At 33.3% G+C, this 14,640-nt stretch overlaps 2 protein-coding genes across 4 annotated transcripts in view; one reads left to right on the top strand and one right to left on the bottom strand.

Annotated features, from left to right (window-relative positions):
- LOC126746616 (uncharacterized) overlaps window positions 1-14,640 on the bottom strand; it is a 30,829-nt gene that overhangs the window by 4,687 nt on the left and 11,502 nt on the right. The window lies entirely within an intron of this gene.
- LOC126746618 (neuroglian-like) lies at window positions 2-12,325 on the top strand. The gene is made up of 6 exons (XM_050454942.1): window positions 2-388; window positions 8,136-8,250; window positions 8,312-8,493; window positions 11,362-11,632; window positions 11,693-11,960; window positions 12,021-12,325. The coding sequence occupies exons 1-6, from the start codon at window positions 289-291 to the stop codon at window positions 12,285-12,287; spliced, it is 1,203 nt and encodes a 400-aa protein (XP_050310899.1). The 5' UTR covers window positions 2-288; the 3' UTR covers window positions 12,288-12,325.

The raw sequence follows: 14,640 nt of genomic DNA, 5'->3' as shown, positions 1-14,640 counted from the left end.
CCGAAACCCACTACTGTTCTGCTGTAATTAAGTAATTGAAGGAGTTATTCACAAAAGAAGGAAATAGCTGATTAGGAAACGTGTGATGGCGTGCAGTACAGGGGGGACTCTCGGTAGTTTTAAGGCGATTATATAAGAGTAAGTGGGGGACCACTGGAACACCCTGTATTTTACAGAGGAATTTCACGTGGGTTCCTAAGAGTTCTCCCGCATGTTTACGAGAGCAAAAATTAAATCGTATAAACCTTCGGAGCGCACACAATATTTCAATTTGTAAAAGTTAACGACATGGGAGCAATTATTCTTTATTTAACCGTGATTCTTTTCTTGTTTTTGGACGTAGGAACCTGTAATGGTACCACTTCTAGCAACGGGACCAAATTAACGCGTAAGTACCTCTATTATATAGTGAAGGTTTTCATAGTATTTCTTTTACAAAATGGCGGCCATTTTGATGTTTCTAGATGACACGTAGTTTAGTTATAAGACACCCCCGAATTCTTAAACATGTCAAAAATGTTTAATGCCTAGTGACTTTCTAGCAGGCTATGAAGGGTAACAAAGATAGATATATTTCTATGTTGCTGCATTAGAATTGTATGGGAGTAACAGAGAAAGGTGAGAGGCAATTAATTATCATAATAAAGAAACGTGAAAAGTCAAAGAAGAAGATTTTAAAAACAATTTGTAATTTTATGAATTTTCTTTTTTAACGGTCATAATTTGGGAACCACTGGAAATATTTTCATGATTTTTTCACGACAAAATAGCGAGATTCCTCTAGATGAGTTTGAGTGTAAAAACGTCCCTCTGAATTCCAGATTTTATTAGAAAGGGCATTTTTAGTTAGGCCCTTTTTTTTGGTCAGTTTTCGGCTAATTTCCCAATTTTATTGGAATAGTTTTAAAAGAATTACGCAGAAAAAAATCATATGGGAAAATTATTTAGACTTGATAGAAGTGCCATCTTGAACCTGTTATTAGCCAACTAAAAAACAATAAGAGCCCGGGTCCATTTATTCTGGATTTCCTGCATAAAAGCGAAATTTTTTATTAAAAATTGTTTTTGTCCCTTGAAATTGGAACTATCACCCACTGGCCAAATATGTCCATGGAGATACCGTAAGCGGTTAGGCAACACGCAATACCGCAACCCTCGATACAGTGGTTTGGTATATTGCGAAAATGGTAAAAACTTGTTTAATTTTTGTTCATTGTTAAAATGTTTTAATCAACGATTTTTGAGTAAATGAAAATATTGTGGTTTTTTCTTAAGATTTTCGTGCTACAGATTGTTACTAGAGAAAAATTTATGTGATTTTAGGTTTTTTCAAAGTTTATATACATTCTTCTCAAAATGGATCATAAATTTTTTATTAATGGCAATAGATACATACATAAATGAAAGACTGCGATGTTACCCAAGCCATTGAGTACGTTTACTCTTAAAATGAAAAGTTTTGAGAAAATGGGTTATAACTTGACATTTTTGGTTATAACTTTGGTGCCACTGGAAATATATTCATAATTTTTTTTACGACAAAATAATGGGATTCCTGAGGATGAACTTAATGGTAGAAATATCACTGTGACTTAAATATTTGGATCGTCAGGGCATTTTTCGTTGAGCCTTTTTTTTGTTAATTCTTTTCACCCATTTCTCACTTTTATTGCGAATATTTCTATAAATTAATTGAAATATTTTAAAAAGAAAATACGCATAAAAAAGCCCAATTATTTTCGAACAATTTCATGTATAAACGTTCTTTGTAGCTCAAAAACTTTTTGAGTTAAAGGCGATTTTGCCATTCAAGGCCCTAAAGTTACCAAATTTGAAGATTTTACAAGCAAATTGTAATTTTATGTTTTTATTTTTTAACGGACATTTGTGGTCATAACTTGGGAACCACTGGAAATATTTTCATAATTTTTCACGACACAATAGTGAGATTCCTCTAGATGAATTCAAGTGTAAAAACGTCACTCCGAATTCCACATTTTATTAGAAAGGGCATTTTTAGTTTGCCCAGTTTTCGGTCAATTTCACAATTTTATTGCAAATTTTTATATGAATTAATTGGAATATTTTTTTTACGCATAAAAAAGTCACATGGGAAAGTGTCATCTACAACGAAGGTCTCACTATATAATTAAATAGAAACTTAAACCGGTTATTAGCCAAGTAAAGAGCAATAAGAGCACAAAGGTCATTTGATTCTAGATTTCCTGCATAAAACCGAAATGCTTTATTCAGTATTAAGTTAAAAATTATTTTTGTCCCTTAAAATTGGATCTATCACCCACTGGACAAATATGTCTATGGTAAGACCGTAAGTGGTTAGGCAACACGCAATACCGCAATCCTCGATACAGTGGTTTGATATGTTGCCAAAAATGGTAAAAACTTGTTTAATTTTTGTTTATTGTTAAATAAAATTTGTTAATCGAACGTTATTTTAAAAACGGTGACTTGTACCACGAGTTGAATTTCTTGGGATGAAAATATTGATTATTAAGCCAGAAAAAGGAAAAAAAAACGATTTTTGAAAAAATGGAAAATTTGGGATTTTTTCTCAAAATGTACTCTAACTCTCTAACTTTCTTGCTATTAAAGATAAAAATATACATTCTTTTCAAAATGGATCATATTTTTTTTTGTTATTGGCAATAGAGACATAAATAAAAGACTGCGATGTTACCCAGGCCATTACTCTTAAAATGAAAATTTCAGGTTATAACTTGACATTCTTGGTAATAACTTGGGAGCCACTGGACATATATCCATAATTTTTTCACGATAAAATAATGGGTTTCCAGAGGATGAACCTAAGGGTAGAAACGTCATTTTGACTTAAATATTTGGATCGTAAGGGCAATTTTTGGTTGAGCCTTTTTTTTTGTTAATTTTTTAAACAATTTCTCACTTTTATTGCAAATATTTCTATAAAATAATTGGAATATCTTTAACATAATTGCACATAATAGAGTCCAATTATTTTCGAACAATTTCATATATAAACGTTTTTTGTACCTCAAAAACTTTTTGAGTTAAAGGCGATTTTGCCATTCGAGGCCCTAAAGTTACCAAATTTGAAGATTTTAAAACCAAATTGTAATTTTATTATTTTTAATTTGGGCCATAATTTGGGAACCACTGGAAATATTTTCATAATTTTTTCACGACAAAATAACGGGATTCCTGAGGATGAATTTGAGTATAAAAACGTCACACTGAATTCAAGAATTGAATAGAAAGAGCATTTTTGGTTGAACCACTTTTTTTGCTAATTTTTTAAACAATTTCTCACTTTTATTGCAAATATTTCTATAAAATAGTTGGAATATCTTTAACATAATTGCACATAATAGAGTCCAATTATTTTCGAACAATTTCATATATAAACGTTCTTTGTACCTTAAAAACTTTTTGAGTTAAAGGCGATTTTGCCATTCGAGGCCCTAAAGTTACCAAATTTGAAGATTTTAAAACCAAATTGTAATTTTATTATTTTTAATTTGGGCCATAATTTGGGAACCACTGGAATTTTCATAATTTTTTCACGACAAAATAACGGGATTCCTGAGGATGAATTTGAGTATAAAAACGTCACTCTGAATTCAAGAATTTAATAGAAAGGGCATTTTTGGTTGAACCACTTTTTTTTGCTAATTTTTTAACCAATTTCTCACTTCTATTGCAAATATTTCTATGAAATAATTGGAATATCTTTAACATAATTGCACATAATAGAGTCCAATTATTTTCGAACAATTTCATATATAAACGTTTTTTGTACCTCAAAAACTTTTTGAGTTAAAGGCGATTTTGCCATTCGAGGCCCTAAAGTTACCAAATTTGAAGATTTTAAAACCAAATTGTAATTTTATTATTTTTAATTTGGGCCATAATTTGGGAACCACTGGAAATATTTTCATAATTTTTTCACGACAAAATAACGGGATTCCTGAGGATGAATTTGAGTATAAAAACGTCACACTGAATTCAAGAATTGAATAGAAAGAGCATTTTTGGTTGAACCACTTTTTTTTTGCTAATTTTTTAACCAATTTCTCACTTCTATTGCAAATATTTCTATGAAATAATTGGAATATCTTTAACATAATTGCACATAATAGAGTCCAATTATTTTCGAACAATTTCATATATAAACGTTCTTTGTACCTCAAAAACTTTTTGAGTTAAAGGCGATTTTGCCATTCGAGGCCCTAAAGTTACCAATTTGAAGATTTTAAAACCAAATTGTAATTTTATTATTTTTAATTTGGGCCATAATTTGGGAACCACTGGAAATATTTTCATAATTTTTTCACGACAAAATAACGGGATTCCTGAGGATGAATTTGAGTATAAAAACGTCACTCTGAATTCAAGAATTGAATAGAAAGAGCATTTTTGGTTGAACCACTTTTTTTTGCTTATTTTTTAACCAATTTCTCACTTCTATTGCAAATATTTCTATGAAATAATTGGAATACTTTTAAAAGGATTACACATAAAGAAGTCCAATCATTTTTGAACAATTTCATATACAAACGTTTTCTGTAGCTCAAGAACTTTTTGAATTAGAGGCGATTTTGTCATTCAAGGTCCAAAAATCACCAAATTTGAAGATTTTAAAACCAAATTGTAATTTTATGAATTTTATTACTTGATGCACTTTTTTGGTCATAACTTGAGAACCACTGGAAATATTTTCATAATTTTTTCACGACAAAATAGTGGGATTCCTGAGGATGAATTTGAGTGTCAAAACGTCATTGTAAGTTCAAGATTTGAATAGAAAAAGCACTTTTAGTCGGACCACTTTTTTTGCTCATTTTTTTTACCAATTTCTCAATTTTATTGCGAATATTCATATGAAATAATTGGAATATTTTTTAAAAAATTACACCTAAATAAGTCTAATCATTTTTGAACAATTTCATATACAAACGTTTTCTGTAGCTCAAGAACTTTTTGAATTAGAGACCATTTTGTCATTCAATGTCCAAAAATCACCAAATTTGAAGAATTTGAAACCAAATTATACTTTATGAATTTTATTACATGATGGACATTTTTGGTCATAACTTGAGAACCACTGGAAATATTTTCGTAATTTTTTCACGACAACATAGTGGGATTCCTGAGGATGAATTTGATTGTCAAAACGTCATTCTGAGTTAAAGATTTGAGTAGAAAAAGCACTTTTGGTTGAGCCACTTTTTTTGCTTATTTTTTAGCAATATCTCAATTTTATTGCAAATATTTCTACCAAATAATTGAAATATTTTTTAAAAAATTACACATAAAAAAGTCCAATTATTTTCGAACAATTTCATATACAAACGTTTTTTGTACCTCAAAAACTTTTTAAGTTAGAGGCGATTTTGTCATTCAAGGTCCAAAAGTCACCAAATTTGAAGAATTTGAAACCAAATTATACCTTTATGAATTTTATTACTTAATGGACATTTTTGGTCATAACTTGAGAACCACTGGAAATATTTTCATAATTTTTTCACGACAAAATAGTGGGATTCCTGAGGATGAATTTGATTGTCAAAACGTCACTCTGAGTGAAAGATTTGAATAGAAAAAGCATTTTAGGTTGGACCACTTTTTTTTGCTAATTTTTTAACTAATTTCTGAATTTTATTGTAAATATTCCTATTAAATAATTGAAATATGTTTTAAAAAATTACACATAAAAAGGTCCAATCATTTTTGAATAATTTCGTATACAAACGTTTTCTGTAGCTCAAAAACTTTTTGTGTTAGAGGCGATTTTGTCATTCAAGGTCCAAAAGTCACCAAATTTGACGATTTTAAAACCAAATTGTAATTTTATGACTTTTATTTGTTATAAAACATTTTTGGTCATAACTTGGGAACCACTGGAAATATTTTCAAAATTTTTTCACGACAACATAGTGGGATTCCTGAGGATGAATTTGAGTGTCAAAACGTCATTCTGAGTTCAAGATTTGAATAGAAAAAGCATTTTTGGTTGGACCACTTTTTTTTGCTAATTTTTTAACCAATTTCTCAATTTTATTGCAAATATTTCTATGAAATAATTGGAATATTTTTAAAAGAATTGCACATAAGAAAGCCCAATTGTTTTCGAACAATTTCATATATAAACGTTCTTTATACCTCAAAAACTTTTTGAGTTAAACGTGATTTTGTTACTCAAGGTCCAAAGGTCACCAAATTTGAAGATTTTATAATTTGGGAACCACTGGAAATATTTTCATAATTTTTTCACAACATAATAGTAAAACTATTGAAGGTTATGTTGAGGGTAAAAAAAGTCACTTTTAATTAGTTTTTTTTTTGAAATTTAAATAGCTGGGACATTTTTGGTTGTATCTCAAACCCCTTCTCCTATGGTTCCTGTATATACTTTATCATTTTTATTAATTTAACGGAAACACCCTCTATGGTATGAGGATTTATATAAGAAAAAAATATATTTTTCAAAGCCTCCTATGCTGCAGTAAGTACTTCCTATAAGAACTGCATAAGAGAAAGACATATAATTCATAGCATTTTATGCAATCCATAGGAGTAACAGAGACAAAGCTACAAAATTCAGATGATACTCCAACGTCGCCTTCTGGCACCCGTATAACACACCCGACTTTAATACACAAAATTATTGATTTTCCCCCCACCCTGTGTATCTTTAACTTAACTAAATACACTCTTAAGGCGCTCACCTTCGTTATTCTATGCCTCCCTACTAAATCTCGTAAGAAACACGTTGAAAATATTGATTTTTGAACGTACAAGGAATCAGCGGTACCACACACCACGTCGTACTCTGTAGTACCGCTTTGCCCGTACCTCTTTCTGTTCTCCCAATGAAAAAGTTAAATTCACACTTTAAACTTATTGATTTTCACGGAACAGCTGGTTGGTGCGCGGCTGGCGTCCATTTAAAATTTAAATATTTATTTATTTATTGTTAATTTAAATGGGCCCAACAAAAAAAAAAACGTGTGGGGCGTGTGTCATTTAAATTGGGCGAGTTATTCGTAACAACATTGTACGTTCTGAGTGACAGTAGGGCAGAAGGTGCAGGAGGAAGTATTACGTCTCAGTGTGGTACCAGGGCACTCTCAAGTAACTTGCCCAAGGATTCTGTGGTCCTGATGGAAAATCCGAATCAATATCGATTTTGTTCTTTAAGCCCCCACCAACTAACTCCTACAGCCTAGACAGAATTCAGAAGAATATTCATTTATTGCCCTCTCTTTTCCTTACACAGCTCGTTCACTCTCGTCTCTTGGGATGTTCAAAAATCAATGCGATTGTTTATTTCGACTTTGGCAGCAGGAGAACAGCAGCACTCGTAGGTGTGCGGGTTTTAAAAATGTTTCTGGGGTACTCGTTATTATTTATTTATAAGACGCGAATTTATTTAATAATAACGTGTATGAACCACGCAACCGGGCACAAAATATATCGATTATTTTAAAATGTTAGCAGGAGAGCAGCGAGTTAGTCAGGATACATTTTCAACTTAAGCCAATGAGATCTGAGAGGACAGAGTGAGTTTTATCGGTAAAGTACCGCCTTGAACTCCAATCAGGGCTAATGTCAACCCTTTAATGTTAAGATTGGCCAAGGGAGGTCGCTAATAACCTTAACTCCTATCGCTCATTCCACCCTTTTATGATAATCCTAATGGTCAAAACTCGTTAGATAAACTTAAAAAGAGATGTATGCATTGTTGAGAGGTGAGTGAGCGAGTGAGTAAATGCGATCTTGACACGTACGACGTGGGATCTTTAGAGAGAACCTGTCGAGGATCTCGCAATCCGTTTTTCGACCCGGACCCCAGGAAACCGAGGAAGTTGGTTCTAGTTTTTTCTTTTCATTTATCGGCCGGCGAGACGTCCCGATTCCATTTAAAATAAATCTTCATTCAATTCCAGGCATTTAGAGGCAGCCTGTGTTCGACAATTACCTTTATATAATCCAAGAACCAAAGGGCAATTTTTGATTTTATTCCAGGCATTTGGCCCTATACGCATCCCATTATTTCTACCCGTAAAAACACTTTCTCTCTTTCTCTCTCTTTCTCTATGACAGATCTAACTGTCATATTAACAGTCAAATTTAAGGCGAATTAATACCGTTGGAGGGCCCCACCAATCTGACCCTTCAGCACTTCGATGACCGAGAGGCCATCATCACTTGGGATCCGGTTAAACCCGACTCGGTGCGTGGTACTTTCAGGTATATACGTAAATCAGGTTGCAACTTACTATTAAACCTTAAGTGTAATATTTCCTTTTAGAGGTTATATCGTAAGGGTGTGGAACCACGGGCTGAGTCAAGTCTACGCGGTACCGCCGGAAGTAACCAAGGCCTCCGTCGCGTTTTTTCCTTATTCGAAGAATTTCGTCACCGTAGCGGTGAGGAATGACAAGTATGTGGGACCGAGGAGCGAAACGATCAGTTTCGAGGCACCGCAGACCGGTAAGTACCACCCAGTGGTGGGTTCTCTATAGAACACCACAACAACGCGACTTGTTACATAAAATGCAACATTTACCGGCAGGAGAACAGCAGCTTTAGCGGGTCAATTTATTATTGTACTGTTTAAATAATTGAAAGTTGTGGCTGGTTTTTGTGAGAGCAAAAGGGACGATATGCCGTTGATTTATTGCAATATAAAAATATATTAACTGCCTAAAATAAATACGAGAAAAAGTAATTCAACTATCCAATAATAAATCAGTATATAAAAATAATCAGTGTATACGTTATAAAGACACGTGTAAACGCAGTACGGATTATGACACCCCTGTAAACGCCCTCGACGAGTGACGTATAAACGCTCAACGATAGGCAACCCAGCACAACACTCTTGCGACCTTGTCCCATCCCTCCATCTTTGTTTGACACATGAATTTCGCCAATTAGCCCGTCCTTGTCGCGCTCATGCTTATGTTGCCCTTAAGATAAATAAAGACAAACTTAATGGCGAAGACGGCGTGTGCGACAAAGACGGGTAAAACTTCGAGCTGTATTGGCCTATCTAAAGAACCGAGACAGGGCTGTACTTATAATAATAAAGACAAACTTAATGGCGAAAATGACGTGTGTGACAAAGACGGGTGAAATTTCGAACTGTATGGCGCGATCCAAAGGATCGGGCTGTACTTGAAAAAGTTGAAATTGAAGATGTTGGTTTTTTAAGCGAACGACACGCCTGCTTTCAAAGGTAACTCTAATAAAGGGTCATATTATATTTTATTGTAATTTTTTGAATATGGTTTAAAATTTTTTTGACAGCTGTCAAAATTTGACAGTTTTGAAATTGACTTTTAACGGTGAAAATAAGTGTGACACTTTTTCTGCTCTAACGGAAAAAAAATTCTATGTCTATCTTTGTTTGACACATGAGTTTCGCCATTTAGTCCGTCCTTGTCGCGCTCATGCTTATATTGCCCTGATAAACAAAGTCAAACTTATGGTAAAAATGACGTGCGTGACAAAGATGGGTAAGACTCAAAATATAGGCAACCCGCATAACACCACCACGGCACTGACCTATCCAAAGAAACGGGACAGGGCTGCACTTGGAAAAGTTGAAATTGAAGATGGTTTTTAAATGGACGAAACGCCAGTTTGTCAAAGTGGGCTTAATAAAGGATCATTTGTTTTATTGTGAATTTTTACATATGGTTAAAAAAAATTTTGACATGTGTCCAGATTTTGTAGACCGTGTTGATATTGACGTTTAACGGTGAAAATAAGTGTGACACTTTGTCTGCTTTAATCATAAAAAAAAGAACAAATAAAAAAATTCTATGCCTATCCTTGTTTGACACATGAGTTTTGTCATTTAATCCGTCCTTGTTGCAATGAGTTCTGACATTGACGTTTAACTGTCAAAATAAGTATGACACTTTGTCTGCTCTAATTCGAAAGCAAAGAAAAAAAAATTCAGTCCATCTTTGTTTGACACATGACGTTCTCCATCATTTAGTGCATCACCGTCACACTCATTGTGTAATTGATTTAACCTGTCTCGGGGTTGTCCTTAACATAAACAAAGACAAACTTATTAGCTAAAATGATGTGTGTGACAAAGACATTGTCAGATGACAAGCTGTGACAGCTGTCAAGTGTCAATACTTTGACAACGATGACGTGAAACTGTCAAATAAAAAAATTGAAAAGTAAAAGGTGTGGATTTCTTTTTATTTATTAAAAAAGTTAAAGATCTCAACTGCCTGAAATAAAAACGACAATTCTTAGTTCAATTATCAAGTAATATATCAATATATAAAAAATCAATCAATGTCGTTAAAGAAACACGTGTAAACGTTATACGGATTAGGACACCCGTGTAAACGCCTTCACGAGTGACGTCCCTCGCGACATTGTCCCATGCCCCATCTTTGTTTGACACATGAACTTCGCCAATTAGCCCGTCCTTGTCGCGCTCATGCCTATGTTGCCCTTAAGATAAATAAAGACAAACTTAATGGCGAAGACGGCGTGTGCGACAAAGACGGGTAAAACTTCGAGCTGTATTGACCTATCTAAAGAACCGAGACAGGGCCGTACTTGGAAAAAATCAAAATTGAAAATATTTTTAAATAGACGGAACGTCTGTTTTCAAAAATGGCTCTAATAAGGAATCATATTGTATTTATTGTAAATTTTTAATTGGTAAAAAAAAAATTTGACAGGTGTCAACTTTTGACATTGATGTTTAACTGTCAAAATAAGTGTGACAGTTCGTCTGCTGAAATCCGATGTTTCGTTCCATAAAAAATTATCACCAACTTATATAAAAAAAATTGTAAAAAATCTATGCCCATCTTTGTTTGGCACATGAATTTCGCTGTTTAGTCCGTCCCTGTCGCCCTCATTGTATACTCGATTTATATCTTAGGGTTTTCCTTAATATAAACAAAGACAAACTTATGGTGAAAATTACGTGTGTGATGAAGAGAGGTGAAAGTGTAGTCAATATCTATACAGAACTGCCCTATCCAAAGGACCGGGACAGGGCTGTACTTAAAAATTTTGTAAATTTTTAAATATGATTAAAAAAAGATTGACAACGGTCAACATTTGACAGTTTTAAAAGTTTTCAAATTCCAAAAGTAAAAATTCTATGTCCATCTTTATTAAGCACATAAATTTCGCTATATAGTTCATCCTTGTCGCACTCATTGTGTACTTAATTTAACCTCTTGGATTTGTTCTTAACAAAGACAAACTTATGGCGAAAATGACGTGTGTAACAAAGACGGATACAACCCCGAACTGTAGGCAACCCGCACGCAATACATCCAGTAATTCCTTCGAAAATTCTTCACATTCCAGAGCCGGGTATGCCTTTTTTGTTTCAACAAAGCCAACTGGGATCGCACTCCGCCCTATTGCAATGGAGCAGACCGAGCAACCCTAACGGGGTCCTTTTGGGGTACAATCTGTACTGTAGTGAAGCCACAGAGTCTGGGATAAATGACAAGACTAAGGTGCACGAGTTCATACAGGGTGCGGAAAACACTCAGGCCAAAATAACCGGGTTGAAGCTGGGTCAGAAGTACCAAGTGGAAGTGGCCGCCGTTAATTGTGCCGGGGAGGGAGAACAGTTGAGAAAAGTGTGTGATTTTTAGTATAATTTTTACTAAAAAAATGTTTTTTTTTGTAGTAACAGCCTTTCTGTGGAAGTGGAACCGCATCAGCCTTACCCCCCATCGCCACCCTCCTTTAAATACAAAATAAACCACGAAAACTTGGAGAAAAACGAGTATTTTCATAGGGAGTGCACCAAACCGAGGTACCCATACATCCCCCATAAAAATATCGTGGACATCGACCACGTGGAGGATGACACTTTTACATTGGACCACGCTGATCCGAAAAAACCAGCCGACAACCCCCAAACTACCACCAATCCCCCTCAAAACATCACAGAAGTAAAACGCTCCCAAAAGACAATATATGAAAAAAAAATTAATCGAATAATTTTATTCCAGATTAAATCCCGAAACCCTTGCCTGGTACAGACGGAAATCAAGTGGGTTCCAGACACGGTTCACAATCCGGGCGAATATTTCTACCTAAAGTACCGCCAAAAAGGCTCCCAAAACTGGACGGAAACCTTACCGGAATTATCCGAGGATTTTCTCATAATTAACGAGTTTAACGCGTGCAAACGTTACGAAATCGTACTGGTCGCAGTGGACGGGGAATATCGGACCGAAAGCGAACCCCAAGAGACCCCAGCTACGATGTTTATGTAAAATTAATTCCGAATTTATTCAATAAAATATTTACGTTTGTGGTTGTTGTGTTTCCTATAGCTGTCAGGCTTTGACAGCTATCAAGTGTCAAAGCAACCATGCCGGAAAACTGTTAAATAGAAAAATAAAGAAAACATTTTTCATTTATTAAAATAATAAAAAAAACCTCAACGAGAGGTCTTAGTTCAACTATCAAGTAATAAATCAGCATTAAAAAATAATCAATATATACGTTAAAGAAACACATGTAAACGTTATACGGTTTATGACCCTCGTGTAAACGCCTTCAACAACGTTAGGCAACCCGCACAATACCCTCGCGACATTGTCTTATGCCCCATCTTTGTTTGGCACATAAGGTTCGCCATTTAGTCCCTCCCTGTCGCGCTCGTTGTGCACGTGATTTAACCCCGCTTCAGGTTGCCCTCAAGATAAACAAAGACAGACTTAATATGGCGAATATGACGTGTGTGACAAGGACGGGTGAAACGTTCGAACTGTGTACTGCGCTATCCGTACAGAGCTGTACTTGGAAGAATTTTAATTATATATAAAATAGGTTTAACTTAAATCTAGGGCCGTATTTAAAAAAAAATATATATAGTTAAAGATGATCGTCACGTCGAAGGGCGAATTGGAATAAAATGTCACGTGTTTTATTTTATCAAGAATTTGAGAATTTGAGAACTTTCAAAAAACATTACTTTCAAGTTTAAAAATTCGTCAAAAAAATTAATCAAGAGCAATTCACTTAAAACTTACTGGGATTATAAACGGTTTTATTCATAATCGATAAGAGAAAATCACAAGTAAATTGGTCTATTATTTTTTAAATTATGAAAGTTTTTCCACAAGTGGTCCAAAATAATTTACCCTCAAGTTTAAAAATTCATGAAATATTCAAATCAAGACAGATTTACTTGAAACTTACCAGAATTATAAACGGTTTTATTCATAATCGATAAGATAAAATCACAAGTAAATTGGTCCATTATTTTTTAAATTATGAAAGTTTTTCCACAAGTGGTCCAAAATAATTTACCCTCAAGTTTAAAAATTCGTGAAAAATTCAAATCAAGACCGATTTACTTGAAACTTACTAGAATTATAAACGGTTTTATTCATAATCGATAAAAGAAAATCACAAGTAAATTGGTCTATTATTTTTTAAATTATGAAAGTTTTTCCACAAGTGGTCCAAAATAATTTACCCTCAAGTTTAAAAATTCATAAAAAATTTAAATCAAGACAGATTTACTTGAAACTTACTGGGATTATAAACGGTACTATTCGTAATCGATAGGAGAAAATCATAAGTAAATTGGTCCATTATTTTTTAAATTATGAAAGTTTTTCCACAAGTGGTCCAAAATAATTTACCCTCAAGTTTAAAAATTCGTGAAAAATTCAAATCAAGACCGATTTACTTGAAACTTACTAGAATTATAAACGGTTTTATTCATAATCGATAAGAGAAAATCACAAGTAAATTGGTCCATTATTTTTTAAATTATGAAAGTTTTTCCACAAGTGGTCCAAAATAATTTACCCTCAAGTTTAAAAATTCGTGAAAAATTCAAATCAAGACCGATTTACTTGAAACTTACTAGAATTATAAACGGTTTTATTCATAATCGATAGGAGAAAATCACAAGTAAATTGGTCCATTATTTTTTAAATTATGAAAGTTTTTCCACAAGTGGTCCAAAATAATTTACCCTCAAGTTTAAAAATTCATGAAAAATTCAAATCAAGACCGATTTACTTGAAACTTACCAGAATTATAAACGGTTTTATTCGTAATCGATAAGAGAAAATCACAAGTAAATTGGTCCATTATTTTTTAAGTTATGAAAGTTTTTCCACAAGTGGTCCAAAATAATTTACCCTCAAGTTTAAAAATTCGTGAAAAATTCAAATCAAGACCGATTTACTTGAAACTTACTAGAATTATAAACGGTTTTATTCATAATCGATAAAAGAAAATCACAAGTAAATTGGTCTATTATTTTTTAAATTATGAAAGTTTTTCCACAAGTGGTCCAAAATAATTTACCCTCAAGTTTAAAAATTCATAAAAAATTTAAATCAAGACAGATTTACTTGAAACTTACTGGGATTATAAACGGTACTATTCGTAATCGATAGGAGAAAATCATAAGTAAATTGGTCCATTATTTTTTAAATTATGAAAGTTTTTCCACAAGTGGTCCAAAATAATTTACCCTCAAGTTTAAAAATTCGTGAAAAATTCAAATCAAGACCGATTTACTTGAAACTTACTAGAATTATAAACGGTTTTATTCATAATCGATAAGAGAAAATCACAAGTAAATTGGTCCATTATTTTTTA

This window comes from Anthonomus grandis, chromosome 17 (genome assembly GCF_022605725.1).
Source record: "Anthonomus grandis grandis chromosome 17, icAntGran1.3, whole genome shotgun sequence".
NCBI lineage: Eukaryota > Metazoa > Arthropoda > Insecta > Coleoptera > Curculionidae > Anthonomus > Anthonomus grandis.
This window is presented reverse-complemented; position numbering and strand designations above follow the sequence as displayed.

Bases quoted from the DNA above. Each gene is read 5' to 3' on its own strand.
- LOC126746618 (XM_050454942.1), top strand. From the start codon at position 289: ATGGGAGCAATTATTCTTTATTTAACCGTGATTCTTTTCTTGTTTTTG. The intron at 389-8,135 runs GTAAGTACCTCT...GTCAAATTTAAG, and splicing joins CAACGGGACCAAATTAACGC to GCGAATTAATACCGTTGGAG. The intron at 11,961-12,020 runs GTAAAACGCTCC...ATTTTATTCCAG, and splicing joins CCCCTCAAAACATCACAGAA to ATTAAATCCCGAAACCCTTG.